The following is a 23,082-nucleotide window of genomic DNA, read 5'->3' as shown; positions in this document are numbered from 1 at the left end:
CTTTTTATTTCCCAAAACACCATTAGTAGTTCAAGAACTAAGAATATCCTGACATTTTTGTTGTTTTTATGCTACACTCTCTTCTTTGTTACAAGAAATTTTTATTCTGGGGAAATAATTTTCATCCCTGAAGAATACAACATTCATGAATGAGAAGCAGAACAGAAAAAAAAATTAAAAAAAATTAAAATTAATTTTTCTACTACTACATTACTAAAGAACTCAAAAATCAGCTATTCTTTTTTTCAGGAGCATTACTCGTAGAAATGAAAGAAATATTTAATCTTCCAGTTTTGCATCACTTTAGGAGCTGAAGAGCTCATGTATGAAGCAGTATCATAGAAGTTACTGAAGCCCCCACAAAATGCACCATCATTCCTATTCCATCTTTTAACATGGGGTATTTAGTACTATGAAAAGGGAGGCAATAATGAATCATCAATACATGGTTGGCCAGCAGAATACAGAGACTAAAGCATAAAGCGTCTGATTTTGGCTAGAGAAATGACAAAAAGAAAGTCACCAGGCATGGTTCTGACTTACCTATCTGGATTGTCAGCAGCACAGACAGAATCAATTAGTCCTACATCGAGTGTACCCTATAAACAAATATCCAACCAGAAAATGAGGAAGACATTCACTATTACATTACTCACAGTACTCTTCTGAGAGACACGTGAAAGAAAAAGCAGCTTTGACCAACAAAATGAACTGCAAGTCTGGGCATCAGTTTCTCTTAATCATTAAAACTGCTGAGGGGAAAACTAAGAGACTTGGATGAACAGAACCAGTAAAAGATTATTTGTAGTTAGGATGGAGGCAGCTCAAAAACTGCTCTTTTCTATACTTCCCAACATTCTTGAATTTTTCACTGAAAACAGCATCCCAATATAAATGGCACCCTCTCAAAATAAACTTCTAAAGCCATTAAGCAGAAGTTTTTGTTTTCCTTTGCTTGATATTAGGTTCCAAATGTATTCCATTAATTACCAATGTATGTTGTACAGAATGATAAATGCAGGATCAGAGAAATCTCAAATTTTTAACTCCTGGGTTTTTAATTTACTAATTAACAGTATCTCTGCAAAATTTCAAAATCAAGTATGCACTGTGATGTGATAGGGAAGTGGACCAGAAAAAAACACTCCCAAAACCAACAGTCATTTTTCATCAAGGTGAATGATGGGAGAGGAATCAGAAGCCACACTCTCTCCTTGTACAGCTACAGGACCAAGGACATGGAAGCTCTAGCCAGTGTCACAGCTACCACCACATTTAAAGAAACTAGGCTGTGACTCAGAAGCTGTGGCCAGCACAGTGCCCCTGTTTTCTAAAAATATTTGGTTTGAAAAGTTCTTCAGATGTGTACTTACCACAGCATTCTGTGGATTTGCCTGCTCATCATGCATCTCCCGGATCTCCTGCTCTGTGGACGCATGGACTTGACTCAGTACACTGAACCACTGGCTGGGGAGAGAAAGGCAGCAGTGTAAGTAAAATTTTGGCTCTGCACAAGCCTTCTGTCACCTTTGTTCTGCAGAGATCTAGCAGGTTCTGCAGGTTTTTGAAATTGCTTAAGATTCCTTTTGTCGACAGGCAGAAAAGCAGCAAGGCTTTATGTCAGTTCAAGTAACACTGGGTGCACGCAAGCCCCTCCAGATCTCCCGTCCAAGGTTGTGTCATTCCCTTCTTCCTGACAACAAGTACCTTGTACACTAAGTAGCACCTCTGAAAAACTGCTGTAAGCATACTGAAGCATCTGAGTGCTTGGAGTGTCTTTGTAACACATTCACATATTTCATCTGGAATAAAACACATTAGTAGCTACTCACAAAGCCTTTAATGGGAATCCCAACCTTCAGATTATAAATTGTGCTGCACTGATAGCATGACTGGTAGTAATTTCTTACAGTGATAATTCTGCAAAGACCACCCAAGTCCACTGAGCTCTCTGTAGAAGCACAACTGAGAGGGAAAAAAAGAATAAAACCCCCAAGCAAATAGCTCTACAGTTTTTGTTGTCTATGGAGCACTGAAAAATCCAGCTGCTGGAAGGACGAGCAAATCTGTGCCACTCCAGTGGTACTTTGTATATCCACAACGGGAAAGTGGCAGAGAGGTTTCCAGCGCTTCAGCCCCTAGTCCTGAGCAGCAATTGCAGATGGATTTAATTCCAACCACACCTTCTGCTTCTGGGAAACCTCTATCCTTCTGGCACTTGTATATGATAAAGCTCAACTGCTTGAAGGAATCCCATTGAAATCTGAGGGCAGATCTTGGCCCGTTCAACAGGTTCCTGAATGCCATTCTTTGAGATATGAATTTGCCATTCTAATGAAAACCACCTGGGGCCAAGTTTTCAAAGGGCTCAAAAGCCCAGCCTTTAAAACAGACTCCTCACTTTCCAGCAGAGGCTCCTCGGCCACCATGGGGTTGAGGAAACACATGCAGTGTTTCTACTGGACTTAAATATGGAGTTATCTTTCCTGCAATTGCTTTTAGTCATGGAATTTATGCCTAGGACACTAAAGAGCTGCCTCCTTAACTCCAGCATTCAGAAGCCAACTGTTCCCCAAAATGTACATTTCTGGAGCTCCTAAAATAGCTTGAGAAAAACTGTGTAGGCTGTCAAACAGTACCATCGCTGCCATATCCTAAATCCATTTTATCAGCTTACGATTTTATTAGAAACAGTGCAAGCAATGAAGAGAAACAAAGATTGAGAGTGCCAGACCATAAAGCAGATGAGAACATATTTAGTTCTGATTCTTTTTTTAAGACTCAGACACCCACAGAGAGGCTGTGCTTAACACTTTGCTGGATGTAAGGCAATGCCACTAAAAAAGGAGGGAAGCTGTCATCTAGAGAGGAGGAACCACCAGCTGAAGAAAGTAAAGAAACTGAAGAAAACTAAGCCTCATCTACTAAAAAATTCCCATAAATTAAATTCAGCTTTCCTTTCTGGGCTCAGGAATTGCAAATGTATTTAAATGTGAAACTTCTATTTCAATTTTTTAAAAAAGACTTCATAGCACTGTATGCACATTTAGTGATAATTTATGGATGGATTTTAAAGAACAATTCAGAGTTTTCCTGATTTCATTTAATCTTTGTGTAAACAATGAAAATGAAATGAATCATGGCACTTTGCAAACGACAAAGGCAGACTTTACTTTTGCTTTCTTCCCTCTTGGGACCTCCTTTGTCTTTCAGCTGAGTCCCAGGACACACAAGTAGGGAAAAAGACATGCTAGGGATTTCAAAGGAACAAACCCTCAGCAATGCCTGCCCACTGAAGCATTACTTCTTTCTTCAAATACATTTCCATAATCAAAAATAGTAATTCATCTTTTGGGGGCCTGTGCCGTGTTTTCCTTGGTTTTTCCCTTCATTTGAACAAAAAGCAACCCCAGATCCTGATCTAGCCCAGGTACAAAATATTTTTTCAATTGCAGATGCAGACCAAACACAGCCCAATGATTCATACTTCACAAGGCTTTGTTAACAAGGCTTTGACTTAAGCCTGTCTGCAGATCCTTACACATCTCCCTCATTAAGTCTCTGCATTGAGTGAGAAAAAAGAAACATGAAATACACTGGTAAAAGGTAATTTAATCTGGCTGGTTTGTTATTCGTACTATACACAACAAGAGTGTGCAGTGTCTCCTCCTCCATCTTTAAGAAAGAAATGAAGGAGATGCATGGCAATAGACAAGTCTGTGTGCTGATAATTGCTTATTGGTCCCTAGGGCATGTACACGTCTGGTAGAAGAGACTTTAGCCATGCCTTAGTTTTAAAACATGCTTACATCCCACAAGAATCTTAATAGTAACTGCTAGAAAGGTCCTAAGTTATTTCAAGGATAACTTTAAGGATGCCTAAAAAAAGGAGAAAAGATTTTGCATTGCTACATCTACATCTGTACTCAGGGTCCTGTGACACAAGAAGGTGTTCTACCTTTACAAAGAACAGAACACCAAACAACTTTTGAGGCTTCTGAGCAAAGTAGCTCAAGTGATGTTGACAAAGGCATCCTGTATTCTGGCCTTGGGGCAGCAAGGCAATGGGTAATAAGCTCTGATTACTAAGTTAACTTTATTTAAATGCTTGATTTTTATAGGCAAGCATATTATTATCTTGCATGAACTGTAGCACAGGGATTTTTTATTTTTAAAGATGCTCTACAACTGATCTGACAAGTCAGACTTGCTCCTCACCTACTGCCTCCCCCCCTATGGTTAGATATGGATCCTATAGCAACAAAAGCAAGACCCTTTTAAATATGTAGAAAGGGAAGCATTCTCTTACACACTCCTCTGACATGAATATGCTTTTGCTCTAAAATACAGTGACTGCATTACAACTTCTATCTGAAAAAATTTTAGGCTCTGCTTAGACAAACAGATCCCACCCCTGAGAACAAAATGCTTCATTTCAGCCAGACTACAAGGTCTGAAATATTGATTTGATCGATGCAGCTAAACACAGGAGGGTAATCCACAAGCCAAACATCAGTGGCTAATGACTGCCTCTCTACAGACAAGCTCTGTTTCAGAAAGTTGCCAGTAACACATGGATAACAGCCAAATTCTGGGCAAATTTTCACTGGCAATCTGACTCTTCCCAGTAGCTGTCTGCCACAAGGTTTTCTCCTCAGCAGGTCTTTCAAAAACCATGTTAAATGTAACATGTTTAACACAGCCTGAATATTTTGTGACAGTGGTCAAACAAATTAGTGACAAGCCGAAGTCAGAATGGCGTAGAGGTTAAAAAGGAAAAGATAAGGAAAAGAAGATAGGCCTGATGATTTTCATACCTTGCATCCTCAGGAGATTCAGCAATTAAGTGGTAGGTCCTATCACTCATTATTAGATCAATACCGTTTTCTTTGCCTGTATTATCAACAATCTCTCTGGAAAAAAGAAAAACACCAAGATTGAGCACTACAGATTGTCAACATTTTGAAAAAACTCTGTCCTGCTGAGAAGCTCACAAACTACTGATACTTACAACAGCAGTCAGTCTTCATCAGGTTCATTTGCAAGACTCACAACATGATTTATCAGACAGAGTATTAGTTCACTGAACTACAGCTGTGTTTTCTGCCTACACAGTACAAATATTCAAACTACTATGAATGTCACTATACCAAATTGACTATTCTGTTACCATTTTACGAAGAACTAAAGAAAAAGCAATGCATCATCAAACCTCAAGAGAGGCAAAGATAACTGAGTTGAGAAATGGATATATTTTTGAACTGACTGCATAACAAAGTGTTTTTTGGAGCGGTAAAAAGAAAGCTCTTGAAGATTGAAAACTGAAAGCAAGCAAAACCTGGATTAGTGAATCTGTGTGGTTGTGAGTCAGCATAAAGACAATTCCAAACATGACTTCCAGAAAAAGTTAAGCACTCATCTGCTGAAAAATTACATATTTCTAATTTTTAGTTTGGAAATTTAATTATTGATATAAAAACAACTGTGAAGATTTTAAGCAATAATTAAAGTATTTTATTAGATTTTCCTGTGGCTTAAGAAATAAACTTAATTTCCTTTTTGCTGTTCTTCTGTATTTGTCTGAAGTTCATTATTTCCTTAACTGGCTATATTTCCTTATCAGCCTTACTATTCTCATAAATCTCTGTCCTACTAACAATATATGCAAGCTCTGCTTGTCAGACTAAGGAGGATGACCTATCTGCTATCAAAAGAAAAAGCTGTAATTCTGTATTGTTTTCTTCATTTTGGATTCCTTCCCACCCAGTAACAGTGTCCAATAGAGTACCTCCCTGTTCTGTGTTTTAAGTAACTCAGCTTGAGATTTTAAAAATTGAACAGGGTCCCTAGTAGAGAGTGGTGAAATATGTGAGTTGCATTATAGGTTAGGAATGCATTCAGTAAATATTAACATTATCTAGAAAAGCTATTGTTTATTTCTTATGACACACAGTTCTTTATATACATGTACCCTTTCTTCTACCTAGTTTATACACAAATAGTCATTGACTGAACCTACAGCTCAAACTAGGTTCAACAACCTTTGTCTGACAATTTTAATTTTAATTTTTTTTTTATTTTTAATTTTTTATGCAGCAAAGAACTTCTACAAGGCACAGCCAATGAAACAATGAGGTAATGACAAAAAAAAAGAATTACTGAATGAACATATTATAAAAATATGCTAAATAAATGCTATGGTACATGAGACAGAGTCAAATCCAGTTTTAACAAAAAAAATATGGTAGGATCTTCAGCTTTTATTCAGAGATTTACTTGAAAGCCACCAGGCCATTGGTTTTTCAAGAGCAAGTCAGGATTCTCACTGAAACTATTTTCTGTACTACTTGAAATCAGGCTCAAGCCAGGACTGCCAAAGAAAAGATTAATCTAAGATTTCAATTTAGTTTAAGCTCCCTTAAAGTAACAGAATAAATTGGGTAGTTGCAGATTACAAGGCACAGAGTAGAATTGAGTGTTAGAAACCATTTCTGTTTTTCTCTGCTTGGGATGAAAGCTTAGGTACACTTTATAGAGAAATGGGACTACTAATGTTAGCACACCCTAATTTTTAAATTAGGTAGATAATCCTAGATTGTTTAGAAGGACAAATACCGTCCAGTAGAAAACTGCTTTTATGCATGTTTCAGGAAGCGTAAAATTCTTAGGCACAAGGAACTTCAGGTAACAAGACATAAGTTATTAGGTTTAGTAATTTTGTTTTTTCAATGAATATATGCATTTTAAATACTTTCCTACACTACCATAATTATTTAAAGCATGAAAAAAAGATTCAGAAGATTCAGCTTTGACCCATGCGAACTTCAATATATTTGGGGCCTATTAATTCCACCCTCTTCATTCTGGGTTTGCCTGCAGCTACAGACTTGGCAACATGCCCCAAATTGCCTTGGGAATCATTACAGACTAAGTAGGGCCTCTAGTCTGGGAGAAAGCATAGATGGGTTCATTACAGCAGCAGTTTTCTGAAGTATTTGGCACTGGCTTAGCTCTGGAGCACTCTCTAGACTTAAGAGAGAGCCAACTAAGGACAACACTTGCTTTCACTAACTTCACCACACACACTCTCATGCTTGCATTCACACAATTTGTAGGCAGGGCACTCGATACCTTCCCAGACTGAGCCCCAAGAAGTACTCAGAAGGAACCATGGCTAACGTAAAACCATATAAACCTACTTGGCAGTTCGGACATCCATGGCACCCTTTAGCTTTTCTTCACTGTCATTTTCAAAGTACATCAGCCTGGACTGTCTGAGAACAAACCATCTTTTCTTCCAGTTCCTTCTGGAAAGCGTAGATGATCCACCCCCCTTTTTGTGAAGCCAACCCTGCTTAAGGGCTTCCTGCTTAGAACGAAACCACAGGAAGGTCTCATCTTTCAGGACACACCAGCGTCGCTTCCATGTGTTGATTAAGCCACCTGGCAAGAGAGACAAATGTGGGTTTATATGCAGTTAAAACAAACAACTGTATTATAAAATAGAAGCTGTGACCTCACCAAAACTGGAAGGTGCTGACCAACAACACTGCAGTTAAAATGACTTTCTGCTGTAAGCCACAAAACCTCATTTTTGCATATCCTTATGGCCACCAATATTGTTGTCAATCTAAACACCCTTAAATTATAAATTGTAGTAAGTCTCTGTATTACAAAAATAAATGTTTTATATATATATATTACATAGACGTATACATAACATACAAATTACTGAAAAGTCTTGCTGCACATGACTATCTGATCTTTAAGACAGTTTTCAATATGTTTCAGTGATAATCTAAAAAAAATTTAGCATTAAGCTTTCCTCTCACCAAGTTATTAGGAGGTAATGATGTTTAACTCAAAACCACAAAACCTGACAAAGCTGTGTTTAGAGTAGGAAATACACCAGTGTGAGCTCGGTCATAACAAAGTGTGGCCATAGAGTAGGCAATGCATCTTGCACTGGAGTTACATCACAGTCATAAAAACCTTAACCAAACCAATATGCTCCTGTCATTCCACAAAAAGTGACTGCCAGCTACGTCAGAAAGTAAAAGCCATGCTACTGTGGAATGCATTATTTTTCACACGAACATTGTGGTGTGTAGACTCATGACTGTTCCTACTCCAGGAAAATAAGGTATACTATATGAAATCATACAAGGATTCATCTAGATTATAATTTACTATCAATCAGAAGATAAATCCAAGAATTTTAACCACAGAACTCCTGTGTATGTTCTTTCAGTCTCTTACACCCCCTTGCTACATGGAACCTTTGTCATGTCTTCCAGATCCAAAGCAAAATTCTACTAAGGTCAGTAAAATTGGTCTGCATTGTAGAATGCTGTCTGTGTTACAAGGTTTTGAGAGCAGGAATCAGCAGATTTGGTACAATTTCACTTTGTGACTTGTTTTTTTTGTACTTATACTTTTGCAGAGGGGAAAAACACTGCTAGATGTAAGCCACTGCAAATAATTTGAGAAGAGCGCAAATTAAATAAAGTCACTTTTCCACCACCCTTTGAAAAAATAAGAAAATAGTGTAACTCTACAGGAACCAGAGTGTAATATACAATAAATATTTCTGGTTATTTTGTCTGTTTAGCAAATTCTGATTCAGTACCTTTCATGTACAGAAAACTGTGAAAGTAGGGCAGGCTGACACAGCTATAGACAGAATCCCTCCGGTAGGAAAGTTCATCATCTGTATCAAACCTGGAGTCAAAATCTTCTTCACTGTCTTCAAACTACACAAGAAAGGAAAAAAAAGGTCATAATTTCTCAGGAAAGAGTTTAGACAAAGTTAGTTTAGAAGTCTCTAGCTAAAACAGTTATCATGTATTGGAAGGACATGATTCCTCATTAGTTTTCACCCAGCTAACAAAGGAAGGAGTACACTGTAGTAAGTTGCAGCTTAAGCTGTTTGATTACACAACAATCTGTGAAAAAGCTTTGTAGATGCTCAGGAAAGTTATCCCTTTGCAACAGTATGGTCAGGATACGTTACCTTGTGCTACCTGCCCCGATCACTGAAGTGCTGTGGGGAACAGCTTACAGAAGTATTGAAAAAGAAATTTTGCACAAGCTGTGGTACTAGCTTTCCTCCACCCTCACCCCAGAAAGTCAGAATTTCTGTTCTGTATCTGACACACATCCAGAGTCATGCAGCAGGAAGGCATCCTCAACAAAAAACACTAAAAGTGCTTTTTTCTCAGGCAAGAACTGTCAACTTGTCCCAACACCCACGACGGCTCTTTGACTACTTATCACTGCCTCAAATGCAGAAGATATTCTGTTGTTAAAGTTTTCCTTCTAAACAAGTCAGTGTTGCTGAAATACCTTTTCACTTTCCCAATCAGACAGTCTCACAGAAGCACTGGATGAGTGGTAGAAGAAACCATATTCTTTCAAAAATATTTGTAGAAGGAAACCCCACTGTATACTCAGTAAACAGCACTGAAAAATTGCTCTGCAGAATGTGTGTCTCTGCCTCAATAATTTAAGCATTTGCCATTGTGTGAACTTTACTCTCCAAATAATCTCAAAATAACACCTGGATGTCAGGGACTTCTGCAAGCATCTCATTGTTCAATACTCTTGCAACTTGCACATATAAATAAATTTGGTTTTCCTGAAATCAATTCCCCAACATGCTACCTGGTACCCCAACTCCAAACTCATGCACAGAGAAGAACTTTGCTGTGCACTGAGCTCCTCACCAAGTAACACACAGTTCTGCATTAAAGCAGTTAAAATCACATGTGTGCAGAAGCCCAGGACTGCAAACAGCATCTGAGCTGCTCTAACTCTAATGCACTCATCGCAGCGGCATCTAGATGGCAACAGACCACTATTTCCATAGGTGCTCTGAGCCAATCACGCTACACAATGTTTTCTAAGAACAGCTACGGTGAGTCTACAGCTGAACAGCTGGGAAAAAAATAATCAGAAAACACCTATCAATTATTAGGTAATAAAAACAACGCTACTTACAGAAGACTGAGCTCCCTCAGAGCTGAACCGGTATGCTCCAGAGCTATTGTATGTCCCCACTGAGCACCGGTAGTCCGGTGACCACTGGCTACTGTGCGAGTTAGAGAAGGTCACACTGCTGCCAGAAGTGATAGCACCATCTTCGTAATCGTCTTGGTCGTAATCATAGTCTCCGTCAGGAGAAATAAGTTCCACAGAATTTGGGGGTCTGCAGGATACATTTTCTGGCATGCAGTACGTGGATTCGCCACTTGAAGAGTTGTGGAGACTCACTGTGTCATGGGCAGGAGGTATGACCATGGCGTCGCTAGCAGCAGGAATTGTTGGCACCACGGTATCATTCATATAAGGATCCTCTTCTGAGGAATCATCGCTTGTTCTGATGCCACTGGTCCTTTGATCAGAATGGCCATGCTCACTCGGGTTGGGCGAATCCTTAAATGCATCATCATCAGCTTCAAAGCCCTCATCTACCTCCTCCTCAGGATATGGCTGGCTGAAGTTAAAATTGGGCTTTTCACCGCAGGCATTTCCAGTCTGTTCAGCCAGCTCAGCAGGATACCCACTGCCCACAGAGAGAGACCTCTCAATGTTTCGGACACATTCGTCAATCTCATCAAAGTTCAGAGATTCCAGGAACTCCTGGGCTGCTCGACACGCTTCATCCTCAAGCCGCCGGAGTTCCTCATCTCGACGCTGCTGCAGCCTCTGTAATGAGGCCTCTGTCAAGGACAGCTCCTGCTGCTTCTTCACACGCTGCAGGTCTTCGATTTCTTTTTCCAGACGCAGGATTTCTTCCACCTGTCTGCTTTCTTTCTGCTTCTCCACCTCCTGCTTCAGCTCTGCCTCCTTCTGGGCTTTCTGAATGGCAGCCAGTTCCTGCTTCTTTCTCTCTTCTTCAGCCTGCATAAAAACAAAAGGAAACAAAATAAACTGGGCCCCTAAATGCAAGATTCTTTTTAAAAATTTATTTCTAAAGCACTATACTCCACCATGCTCATTCATTTAAAAGGAGCCCTACCTTCATATCAGCAAGAAATGAAAAGGAAAGAAAAAGAAAAAAAAATTAAAGCATGATTACATTTGCTCAGAGATAGCTGAGGAGAGGAAGTCCAAATATGTGCAGAAAATGCAAACTTTTCTGGAAATTAAATGAAGCATCAGGTGAAGGAAATTTCCATGCAAACAACTATACTGAGTTTCCTTTGGCTTTATCTGCCAGCTCCTGCAATTAGTTTAGTTTTAATGCTACAGGTACTTTTTATTTTTTTAATTGCTGGGTTGAGATACTCAAATAAACAGGGTGGCTAAAAGCATTAAGAATATCATTTACCTGCTGGGCAAGACGCTCTGCTTCTTGCCTTTGTCTTTCCCTAAAAGTGAGTGAAGAAAAGAAGTCAGTCAATTAAGCTCAACATAAGCTCATCACATTCCTTTGCTAGGGCAATAGCTCAGCTTACAGAGATCATCTGCCACCTGGAAAAGACAGCCAAAAATAAGATCCCCACGAATATGTTTGTGAATATGAAACTACTATGATAGCTACGTGCGTCTTTCAGCAAAATCAGCAAGGTTTCTAAAATCACTTGTTCAAGAATAGCCTGAAATGAAGGCTTTCAGACCAACACCTAATATGGCACACGCAGGAGAGTGATGTAAGACAGAGACTGCACCTTTCTTCCTCCTCTTTTCTTCTTTCCTCCTCTTGTCTCCGCTTCTCCTCCAGTCGCTCCCTGTAAAGACGCCGAGCAAGATGGCCTCGCCACTGCTTCTGAAGGACCATGGCTGCTTTCTTCAGGCACAGGAACTTCTTCCTACCACTGAATGCTCTGTAGTTCTTCTGTATCACAACCACACAGTAGAGAACCTTTCTATACCGTTTTCTGAGGGGAGAAAAAAAGAAGCAAATTTCTAATGAAACAGTTGTGAGGGATCTTGCCGTGGTGACCTGCAGTAACGAGCCCATGATAATTATAGCTCTGAGATAGTTTCCCCACTGTTGCTCACTTTCTTCTCCCATTGAGAAGCAAGATTCTCTCATTTCTTGACAGCACTGTGTGTGTCTTCATTAAAGAAATGCACGTCTTACATGTTCTTATGCCCCTGCCAAGGAGATGCTAAAAAGACAGTTCTCCGTGTGTATGCACATGCAGAGAAAAAACACATATAGTCATCCCACATCTCTGAAAAGAAAGACCATAGATAGCAGGAGAGGTGTCATTAAAAAAGGGATATAGATTTTAAGAAACATACTGGCCAGAACGTAAGAACAGGACTAATATGCACATGAAAAGAAATTACCTCATTATGCAAACAAGCTTCCTTAAACTGTCCTCAACTGACTTGTATAAAAAGCAGAGAAATAAACAGAGGGGATGAACAAGTCCACCTAACAGATAAGGCATGAAGCCAGGTAAACAAGTGAAACATTAATCAGTAACATAATGTCTTGGTTCTCCAAGACCCAAATGGATTAGTTTTATTTTCCTTCTGTTTTCTTACCATGAGAAAGCAAAGATAAATCAGGATCTCAGCTGGTAACTTGGGGCAGCAGCCCCACTAGGTGCCATCCAGCTAGAGTTCCTACCATGCTACATGCCATGATACAATCAGATGGATACTGGCTGACCTCCAAATTTCTGTACTGTCCAATTCATTATATTAAAACAATTCAAACTTTGTGTTATTCATGGGTATTTTCAGCTGCTATTTTCAAAAGCCACTTACAGGATTTGAATGCCTGGCCCCTAAGAAAAGTAGAGAATTGTGTCAGAAGGATTTAACTTCTTGACAACTCATCCATTTATTTCAAATCCTTACTATTAATACTCTCATCTAGTCACTTACCGGGCTGCATAACCTAAGATGTGTGCTCGGATAATCATTGCTGCCTTGGTGACTTCCACTTCTCGCTGTTTCTCCAACTTGTGTTCCAAGGACTCCCGGAGAAACACCTACAGAAGAAAACTTCTGGCTTAACAAATTTTGGTGAGCATCGTATTTGAAGGAGAGCCAGGGGTGCTACCAATGTCATTCCAAGCAGCAAGCCTCAGCTTTGAATTCAGAGAAAAATGTACTATTTCCTCAGCAGAAAAGAGAACAACAAAATGTAGTCCTCCTAAAAGAAAACCCCTGCAGCTGATCCTCGAGCTCGGGATTTCAGTGGGAAGAGTTAGATTACTCTATTTCAACTTTTAATTAGGAGCAGGGTTTTTCCAAATGCAACATAATTACTGGATTCATTAAACAGCCTTTCCCACCAGAATAACACAGGCCAAAGAAGGTGCAGAACTACACATGAACTTTCCAATCAGAGGGGCAGAAATACCACCCCAATAATTTACTTTTTTCACAGTCACATCAGGCTCCACAACCCCTTACAAGGCTTGCTGCTTCCAAAGACATTGCTGCAGCACTGCAGAAGTAAGCAGAAATGAGAGTGCCTTCATGTTCACATCGACTCACTGTGGTTTTCTGCCATTACATGGAGAGGGCTGCCAGGGCCAGACACCCCAGCACAGCCAGCCATCCTCTCACAGACAGAATGCTTCCCAGGCTCTCTTCCAAGCACTAACCTGCATCATTCACCTGCACTGCCTAAGTGCCTTTCAGAGGCAGCTTTAGCACATGGCATTGACATAAAACTGAGCTAACATGGCCTATTTTGCCTTAAATGAATAAAACTGCTTCTCCAGTCAAGCAGGGGCATGGGGGAGGCAGCTTCCCTCTTCCACCTGCCTTGACATCTGCTCTTTGCCACACACTCACATGCTGGTGAGCTATCTGCTGTCAGCACTTTTCCCAGCTCTTCTCAACTTTTCTTTTTTAAAGGCCAAGTATGCTGGTGTCAGCTATAGGTGACAACAGCCTGGCATGCTGCTGCCTAACACATGGGCAGCTGGAAATAGCCAGTTCAGTGACACTTTGATTATGTGGGATGAGAGCCAGGCTGCACACCACAACACAGCCATGAGAAAGCTCAGGGACAGGGTGGGCTCTGCTGAGGAAGGAGGGCTGCAAAGACATCTAAAAGCAGGAATGCATCTTGAAGTGCTGGGTGCTTTCTCTTGATGTGAAAAAAACCCCCAGAAATCCAGCCAAAAAATCCCGCAACCCCCTTGCCCCTCCCCTCCACCCCAAAAAAAACAACCCCAGTGGACTTTTAGGGGTGTTTAAATGCAAAAGCAGCTGGTTTTTCCTCTGAGTTTACGTGAAAAAAAAGCCCATCATCAAAGCCAAAGCAGCACTCTCAAAGCACACTCAAGGACAGGCACAGTTGTGAGTTTTGAACAAAGCTAGAAAGAGACTCTCTAGCATGAATTACCCAAGAAACGGGAACAGAAAAAGTCCCACAGAAAGTTTCAAAGTCCCAGTGTCCAAGCTGCACTGGGCAGCTCTTTCTATATGAAGTTTTCCCTCATGGAAAAAGCCTTTCCTTTCACTCAGTGGGCAATTTTTCTTTGCTCTGCACACAGGCTTTCAAAAACACAACAAAATTCTTCAGAAAAGTGTTCAGCTACTTCTGGAACAAAAATGGATGTTAAGCTCAGGCTAATGCCTTTTCCTGACCAGGTGCATTGCAGCTTAAGATGTAAAAGACAAGAAAAAAAAAATCACACTGAAGCCAAATCATTGCAATGTCATTATCATCCCTTTTAAATAATAGAGGGGCAGGATAGTGCCTCATCCCATGTTCAGTCTGAAACCAGTGTCCTCTTGTGCTCTTCTCCTGTTTATGAAGTCTCACAAATGCGCAGGCAGCTCCTGGGGGAGGATGAGCCCAGGCCACAGTAAGGGAAGTTAAAACAGAGCTCTGGCTCCTGCCAAGGTCCTGATAAGCAGTTTCTTAAAACAATTTCTGATAAACATATGTCCCTAAGATGCTAAAGCACTCTCCAAGTTCCAAGCCTTTGGATACAAAAATGGGATGGAAGATGGCATCAATTGCCATCAGAGTATTTCAGATTCTTTCTTCTTTCTTACAGCAACTGTAAAATGATTAAAACAACTTTCCCAATACAAATCTAAGACCCCTTAAGCATACAGAGGAATGGAAGAAACCCTTCCAAACCATCCAGCTGTGGGGAGAATAGGGTGAGAGGAGGAGCATTTCCTACAGAAATCAATCAGATTTTACAAAATATTTTTGCTACCTTATGGCACTAAAAAGTTTTTAAAAATGTTTTTAATATTTAGGAAATCTCAAATCGTGAAATGGGGAATCTTCTCCCGAGTCTGCAACGCTTTCACATCATTTGCTGAAATCCAAGAGCACAAATTGCAAACTGTTGTCTACAATCAAACTTGCAAAATGAGCACACAAAAACACCTGGATTGTTTTATTTCTCAAGTTAAAATTTGATTCTTTAATTTATTCTAAAATAATTAGATATTTTTTTTTTTTAAGAAAAAAACCACTGTGGGCAAAGCTCAGGTTGTCTGGTAGAACACATATCAAGGCCTAATATACCTCTGGAAAAGACTCTCAGACTAGGATGGCAAACACACTTGGAGCTCAATTCTGCCACATGAATACTGGCTAAAATTCTTCTCCCTGATTTCTGCCACTGAAGAAGTATTGGTTAGGTTGGTTTACCAGTATGAGTGGAGCTCCCTGCAGAACAAAAGTGTTACCCCAGATGCTCCATACTTCTAAAAATGAAAAAATCCAAATACCACATTTTAAGTTCATATCCTCACCAGTGCTGCCAATTGTGAGCAGTGACAGAAAATTCAGGTGGACCCTTTCTCTGTGACTGAAATCACCAGTCAGTTTCTAAGTCCCTTACATAGCAAATTGCTCAGCACAACCATTAATTGCTGCTATAAGAGTTTCAAGAGCACCAACAGGCATGCACAGCTTCTTTTAAGGCCAGAAATAATTGCCATTAGAACTACATCTCTGCAGCTGTGCACTCTAAATCCTGTCCCCTCAGCTTTGTACATGCATCAGCACCACAATTTGCACATTCAGGTTATTTTACCTTATTTTTACCAAGCTGCCATTCAGTGCTTGTGTTGTCATACAGACGAAGTAGGACGGCACATTTCTCATTTAAATCTTCAGGGAGAGTTAAGTTTCTCATGAGGACTTTATACCTGGCAACCAAAAAGTATTTATTGCTTCACTTAAGAAATTAAGTTCTATTTTTGCCACATGATTATTTTTACTTCTATTCCTCGACACAGGAATATTGACTTGTACCTGTGACTTCCATTTGAAGTCCACAAATCAGTGTGTTTACCTTTTATAAAAGTCTTGAAAGGGCCTCCGGACTGGGAAACCAGCCCTCCGAATCCTGACTGTCTCCAACATCCCAGAATAGCGCAGCTGATTAAGCACCACTGTCTGATCAAACTGGTCTGGCATCTGAAATGAGCAGGTACAAAACAACAATTTTAATAGCAATGGTTAGAGATGTCAGGGGAAATAAAGAAAGGGCACATTGTATGAATCTGAAATGCACAAAGGCTAATAACTGGCTACACAATGTCTTAAAGGATACTAGCAGTTCTGAGCATATAAAAATATCTTCAGAATGGAAATCACAGGGTAATTACAGAATATCATTCCCACAGACAGAGCATTTATAACCATTTAATCTAATCAACTGTCTCTTTCCATTTCATGTATATTCGCAGGCCATTGCTGTGCAGGAAGAAACAACAGAAAGAAGCACAGGCAGCTAACAGGTCAACAGCTATAAGCTCGACTATTTTGCTTCTTCAGCAATTGAATTTAAAGTCCCTGTAGATGATTCCGAATGTTGAAGATACATAAATGCATTGGTTTGATATGGATTTAATAAAAAAAAAACCCAGAAGGACAGATAATATTCAGTTTTTAGTGTACTGACAATTATCTGCTATGGATAGCGATGAAAGTTTGCCAGTGGTACCTCAAATCTTAAATAAGTTGTATTTAAAAGAGTTTCCATTTACTGCTATTCTGAACAGTAGAACTATTCTCTTCTGTAAACAGAACCCCACCCTGCTTATCTGAAGTTTCCCTCAGTTTGCCTGAAGTTCTTCCAGCATTGTTTTCCATTTTGAAAACAGATAAACCCCACAGCCACTCAGTTGTGAAAACCTGTGAATACTGATCAGTATGGTTCTGCCATTGGGAGCCTCAGGAATACTCTCATCCCATCTGAGAACCCCCCAAGTCACCTGTGTTTTCCCCATGGTTTGAGGTAACCCAGACAGAGCCATGCAAAGCTGCTCAAGATAGCACTAATTGCTGCATGGCAAAACACAGGCAACCCCCATACGGAAATGCCACCACATGCAAACACCCCATTTAATTCATCAGCATGAATTATCATCATCCACTTTAACCCATCAGCTGACCCTCCTCTGCAGCCATTTGCAGAGCTGGAGTAGTGTTTAGTATTTTGCAAGAAGAAGTTCAGGAGTGGGATCTCACAGATACAGTCAATGGTTCACATTAAGATCTGAAGTTCTTCAGCTGACAGAAATGACAGCAAGATCAAGCCCTGGGAAACTGCCAATCAGACGACTGTCTTGGCATTTATTAACTGGCTTTAATCATGCCTCTTGTTCAACTTAGCAAACAAATCACTCCTCCAAATTTTAACTTGACAAATAAATTCAACTTAACAAATAAATTACACCCCCTTATTTTAACTTTTTATAAAAAGTACCTTCAGGAAAGCAGAGACTCAGAAGTTCATTTTAACTATCCAGTACAACCTTTTCCATCAGTGCCTTTACTCACAAACCAAAACAAAACACTGTGTGCTAGTGGTGACACCAGAGGGAGAAAACACCTCTGTGAAAGGTGAGAACAAACTCATCTTTCTCAACAACAAGTTTCATTTGGACTTGGCCACCGCGAGTAAAATCCCTGTATTTCAGAGAACACGCAGCATGAATGCTTTCAGTGAGGATATCGACATTGTCACGGCTGGTATTGCCAACAGGGCTTCCTGTACGTGCCCACTGTATGGCATCCAAGTGTCAGGGAACCAGCCTGGCTAAGCTGCCCTTTGCATGTCCATGCACACACCTGCCTGCCTCCTTCTGTGCAGGTGGCTGATGATGCCCGATGGGAAAGGCAAGGAATGGACACAGATGTACACACAAAAGTTGTAAGGAAAAGCTTTCGCTTTTCACCCCATATCACTCAAGGATGATGCTTGCCACAAGCACACACAGCTCTTCTTTTTTCTTTAACACTAAAATTATTTTTAGTCCTTTTACCCCACCCAAACTTGCTGGCTCAAAAGGTGGCATTTTTCACAAGACTTGCAAACACAGCAGCATTTTTGGTGTGTTGAGAAGGGGAGGCAGATGCATGGATGGGAGTGGGGATACACCACAGCCAGGCGAAATGCCAGTGACATGACAGATGTCTCTCTGACTAGGCAGCCTCTCCCTCTGCAAGGGAGTAGCTCCTGCTTTGAGAGACAGATGGCTGCTGTACCATCTAACCCTTTTATTGCCACCTCCGGGCACTTAACAAGTCAAAAGTCAGCACCACACCTGGCTTGAAAGCTCATGTTACTGTTCTAAAAAACTTGAAACACAGAGAAAGAAGCAACATTTTGGTAACACTTTCCCTGCAACTACAAAAGTTTGCAACAGCCCTGCTCTGTCACCAGAAGGTAGGATTGTCACACAGACTTCACACCTAACTTCAAACACCGCATTTTTTAAAAAAAGCATGAAACATTGCAAGAGACGTTAGTATGGTATCAACACAGGACAACACAGAGACCATTGCAATTTTAATCACATACTTCAATCACTCCATCACTTTACATTACTCGCTATTTTTAATTACTCACAGACACATGAGACATTAAATTGAAGCGTCAAATCCTCCTGGCATATCAATGGAATTACATCTGCAACAAGTACGGCTGCTTTGAGCAAACCGAGGGTTGGTGGTAAGAGATGTGCTGGACTCATCAGTTATGCTTCTCAATATGAAATACTAAAAGATACCCCCTCCGCCACCATTGCTTTGGGGTTTTTGACTGAACCCCCACCACAGCAGCTCTTCAGTCCTCATTGTGGAGAAGAGCTGCTGCTGGTCAAAGAGGGAGCTGAAACCCTAAATGCCAAAGATGCGCACAGGGTTTCCCACATCTAATAAAAACAAACCGACCAGAAGCAACAAGTGCAGTCCCATGCAAACGGCCACAGCATCCCGCATATCCACCATACACAGGGTGGTATTACTGCCTCAGGTGGTTTTACTCTGTGGAGGAAGAGGATTTCAGCCTCAATCACATAAACATTTGCCGGCAGGGATAACCTTAAGCATAACTTCCAGCAGGACTCCTCACAATTAAAAAAAATCAACCAGAGTGCAAGAACTGCACATATCCCACTACTGAACTGCAGACCCTCTAAGAGAGAATGACAACCATCTCCACTCTAACAGCAGCAATGAGTTAAACCTACAACAGTATCAAATCTCCAGGCAAAGGGTTATCTGTGCAGCTGGATGAGCCTTCCCTCTTTACTGGTGCTCCTTCAGACTTCCTGCGGTAAGCAAGCTAACTTTTCGATTGATACCAAAGTAATACAGGACAGGACTCATCTCTGGGGTCTGCTAAATTTCTACCAGTATTGCTGTTAAAGCTTGACTTGTTTCACAAATGAACACTTGGGAAGAAATTGTATTCTCTAGGAAAATTTAACAACAGAACCATGACTGATTTTAAAACAACACATCTTCCACAGTAAAAATATGAAAGAATTCCTAAAACTAAGACTCCTGAAAAGTAAGATCAAATTTACAAAAGATAAGGCAACAGCAGAGGTCAACAGATAGCTTCCAAAATTGTCTCTGAGATACAATCAACTAAATTTTCAATAGATATTTCAACTTTTATCACGGAATGGCGGCACTGAACCATTCCAGCACACAAAACCACCGGACAACAGCTAGAATCACATCAGTCAAGTCATATTAGGGCACTGAGAAATATCAGTGTGAAATTAATAGCTACAAGCCAGGTCTGTTCCACATGATAAGGGTGCTTTATTTTTGTGGTGCAGACACAACTTGTAATTCATGATTTCCTGGATCCAAAAGTCCCCACTGAATTTGTGCCAGACAGCACCAAAGCCAAGACTTTAATATGACCTGGAGTCTCTGCTGGCGAGACTTTGGTTCCTTAGGCTGCTAAATGCGTGCTCTGATCTGTAGTGAGTCTCCTAAAGGGCAAAGCTTCTGCCTGAAATCACAATTAGAAGCAGCCATTACGACAGACATCTAACACCTAGGCATAATTTTAATGATAAAATAGTTCTGTAGATTACAGCCTGACTGAGCTTTAAGAAAAAACACCATCCCCTTTCCTTGGACAGCACTCTTAGTGAAGACTCCAAGGTCTGGATAACACAGAGAACACAACACTTTCATTCTGTGCAAATCAATCATCTGCTGAAACACCGAGGATACCTGACTTCATCCTGTGGAAATCCTTCTTCCTCCCTGAACTCCTGGCTGCCTTACCAGAGAACAGGCACAATAATGACGAATTGCAGCAGCCTCACAGACTTTATCTAGGCAGGAGGGAGTTCACAGAGAGACTAGCCAGAGGGGTGGGGGTGAGAGGAGAAAGTGAAAAAATCCCACTCCCCTGTTTCTAGATTTCTCTGTAAGAACTTGAGCAGAACTATGTCAGCTTTGCTACTGTGGCTCAAAAGTGTTGATTTTCCTGGCTTAGAAAAGCCTTTTGTGGAAGATACATGCAGAGAAAGAAAAGATGAAACAGATAAGAAGATGTAAAAAAGTAATTTTTTGATTTAAACACCAGTTAACTTTTTCCAATGTCTTAGTTTCTTTATATCTGCTCTTTTACTCTAAAAATGAAATCCTCAGTTTTACTCTGGAGAAAATAATCACAAATTAAAAAGAGATCAGTCGTTCCCTGTTTTATAGGTGGTTTGGAACTAGTTTTCACATATAAATGTGTATATTTTGTTAGAAATAGCAGGACTTACTAAGCTAGATGTTTCTGAAACGGTCCCCATGGTCTTCTGATTTCAGTCATCAGCTCCACAAGTAAAACAAACGCCAGGCTTTCCTCACAGATAAGTTTGAAAAATGTGACTAATTTAATTTCTAATATTTATCATCTAGCTGAACTGATTTGAAGACTTCTGCATGCCCATTGTTTGCTTTTTTAAACCAAATTATGCTCAGTGATTCTCATCCAAATGTACTGCTTGGCAGCCTGTACTGGGAGTCAAGGATTCAAGCCAGTAACCTGAAAGAAGTGAAAGGGAAACGCCCTTGCCGGCAATAGGAAAATGCTCTGTGACACCAGGACAGGCAGAGGTAAGGCCTGTCAAACCTGGAGACTGCAGCTGCACTGCTGTGTGTGTCATACCCCTGCCTACAACAAATCATTTCACCCCCTGCTTTTCTAGCCATCATTTCTTCACTCATTTGCACCATCAGCTTTGGTAATAACAGTTTATTCAACAGATTTTTGACCTCAGAATTGATGTGCTTCCAGCACAAGGAGAATTAAAATCTGTGCATGTCCTGCCCACGGACCTGGAGCATCAGGTCCCACTCACTAAAAGCCTATTTCAAAGGAAGAAACCCTCTGTATTTTTCTCCAGCATGCAGCCAGCTCTAACTGGAACAGGTTTGGGTTGAAACACAGACAAGTTTGACACCTGCTTTGTTTTGAAAGGCATTCCCTTACTGTAGCAGAGTACTTGTTTCCAGATAAACACCATAAAAATACAGGACAATAAAAACAAAGAACATGCCACAACTAACATTTATTTGGGATTTCTACTGTATGGTGCTGGCAAGTCAAGGAATATTTGAATAAACCTAAAATGACAGTAAGCATTTCACATGTCCAAAGTTCTCCTGGCCCTTTTCCACACACCCACCCCAAAACTCCATAAAAAGCCTTTAAAAATGACTGATGCTGCTGGTGGTAGCTTGCTAGAAAAGAGGTATATTGCAACAATCTCATGGGTATATTCCAACTCAGAAAAGTTCTGCTGCAAACTCCATGCCAGATTTCACTGCAAGCTCGGTAATGACATGCTGGCTCTTTTTACAGTCTGCAGGTCTGAAGTGAAAGCACTGCATTTACCAGCAGCAATCATTTACACCATTAGCTGATCACTTAAACTCCTGTTACTGCATCTGACCTGCATCACTCATCTTCCAGCCCTGGGTATTTCAGATAAGAGACAGACTGCAAAATTAGCTACTCTCATGCCACAGGTTAAAGTTTCCTGTGCTAAAAATAGTACTGAATACAAGGAGCACTGTAATTTTAGCAGTCTTCTACTCTACCAAAACAGTCAAAGCAGGAGACTCAATAACTGAATGTGAAAATGCTTCTGTATTTATATTCAGCCTGTCACCCAGCTTACTTTACAAGCAAGGGCATCCCAAGGACATTTTTAAGACTGCAATCCATTTAAGAGCTATGAGGCTGTACATTGCTACACATTTGCACTAGTGCTTAAAGATTTCAACCTGGTCAAGACACTGCTGAATTGGATCCTTCCACAAAGATGCTGTGGTCATTTTTCAGGTCCTGCTTGACTATATTCAGCAAAGAGAAGAGCTGAAACTAGCTCCTGACTGCTTTGTTGGGGAAAAGATGCTCAAATTATTCAGACTGGCTCACTGAGATTTCATGCTTTCATCAACAACAATAAAATCACAACTGCAGGGCTATTTAATCTACTTTTTATTAGTTATTGTCTTTGTACTCTTGCATTTCAGAGTAATCTTTTTGATGGGTTTTTATGGACTAAATGCTACCCCTGAGTAAATACACAACAGCCTCTTTGTGAACCTTCCGTTTTAAAGGTATCCATGATTTCTTCTAAAGGAGGCCAGGATTTGCTGCCTCTCTCATAAGAGCCCAGAGGAATGCTAGCTACTCAGAATGACTGCTATTTCTTACACACTGGTTACAATTTCATGGAATAGAAACAGATTGTTAAAGGCACAGGCTTAAATGCTGGAGATACCAAAGTTTTCTAAGGGCATATTTAGAGCTCTGTGATTGCCTAAACTTTCAGCTGAAGTGAGCCCTTGTTTGAATACATTATTCAGGG

The 23,082-nt window shown here is 40.4% G+C and overlaps 1 protein-coding gene across 1 annotated transcript in view; it reads right to left on the bottom strand.

Annotated features, from left to right (window-relative positions):
• The window catches only part of MYO10 (myosin X), a gene marked incomplete at both ends in the record, with an annotated part of 161,899 nt that overhangs the window by 12,580 nt on the left and 126,237 nt on the right, over positions 1–23,082 (bottom strand). The window contains 11 exon segments of the mRNA XM_082289298.1: positions 544–599; positions 1,374–1,467; positions 4,818–4,913; positions 7,200–7,443; positions 8,630–8,753; positions 10,000–10,902; positions 11,333–11,372; positions 11,673–11,882; positions 12,847–12,953; positions 15,984–16,098; positions 16,245–16,369. Of these exon segments, the coding sequence (XP_082145424.1) occupies positions 544–599; positions 1,374–1,467; positions 4,818–4,913; positions 7,200–7,443; positions 8,630–8,753; positions 10,000–10,902; positions 11,333–11,372; positions 11,673–11,882; positions 12,847–12,953; positions 15,984–16,098; positions 16,245–16,369 (2,114 nt within the window).

Source organism: Coloeus monedula (genome assembly GCF_965178545.1).
Source record: "Coloeus monedula genome assembly, chromosome: 1".
NCBI classification, from domain to species: Eukaryota; Metazoa; Chordata; class Aves; order Passeriformes; family Corvidae; genus Coloeus; species Coloeus monedula.
This window is presented reverse-complemented; position numbering and strand designations above follow the sequence as displayed.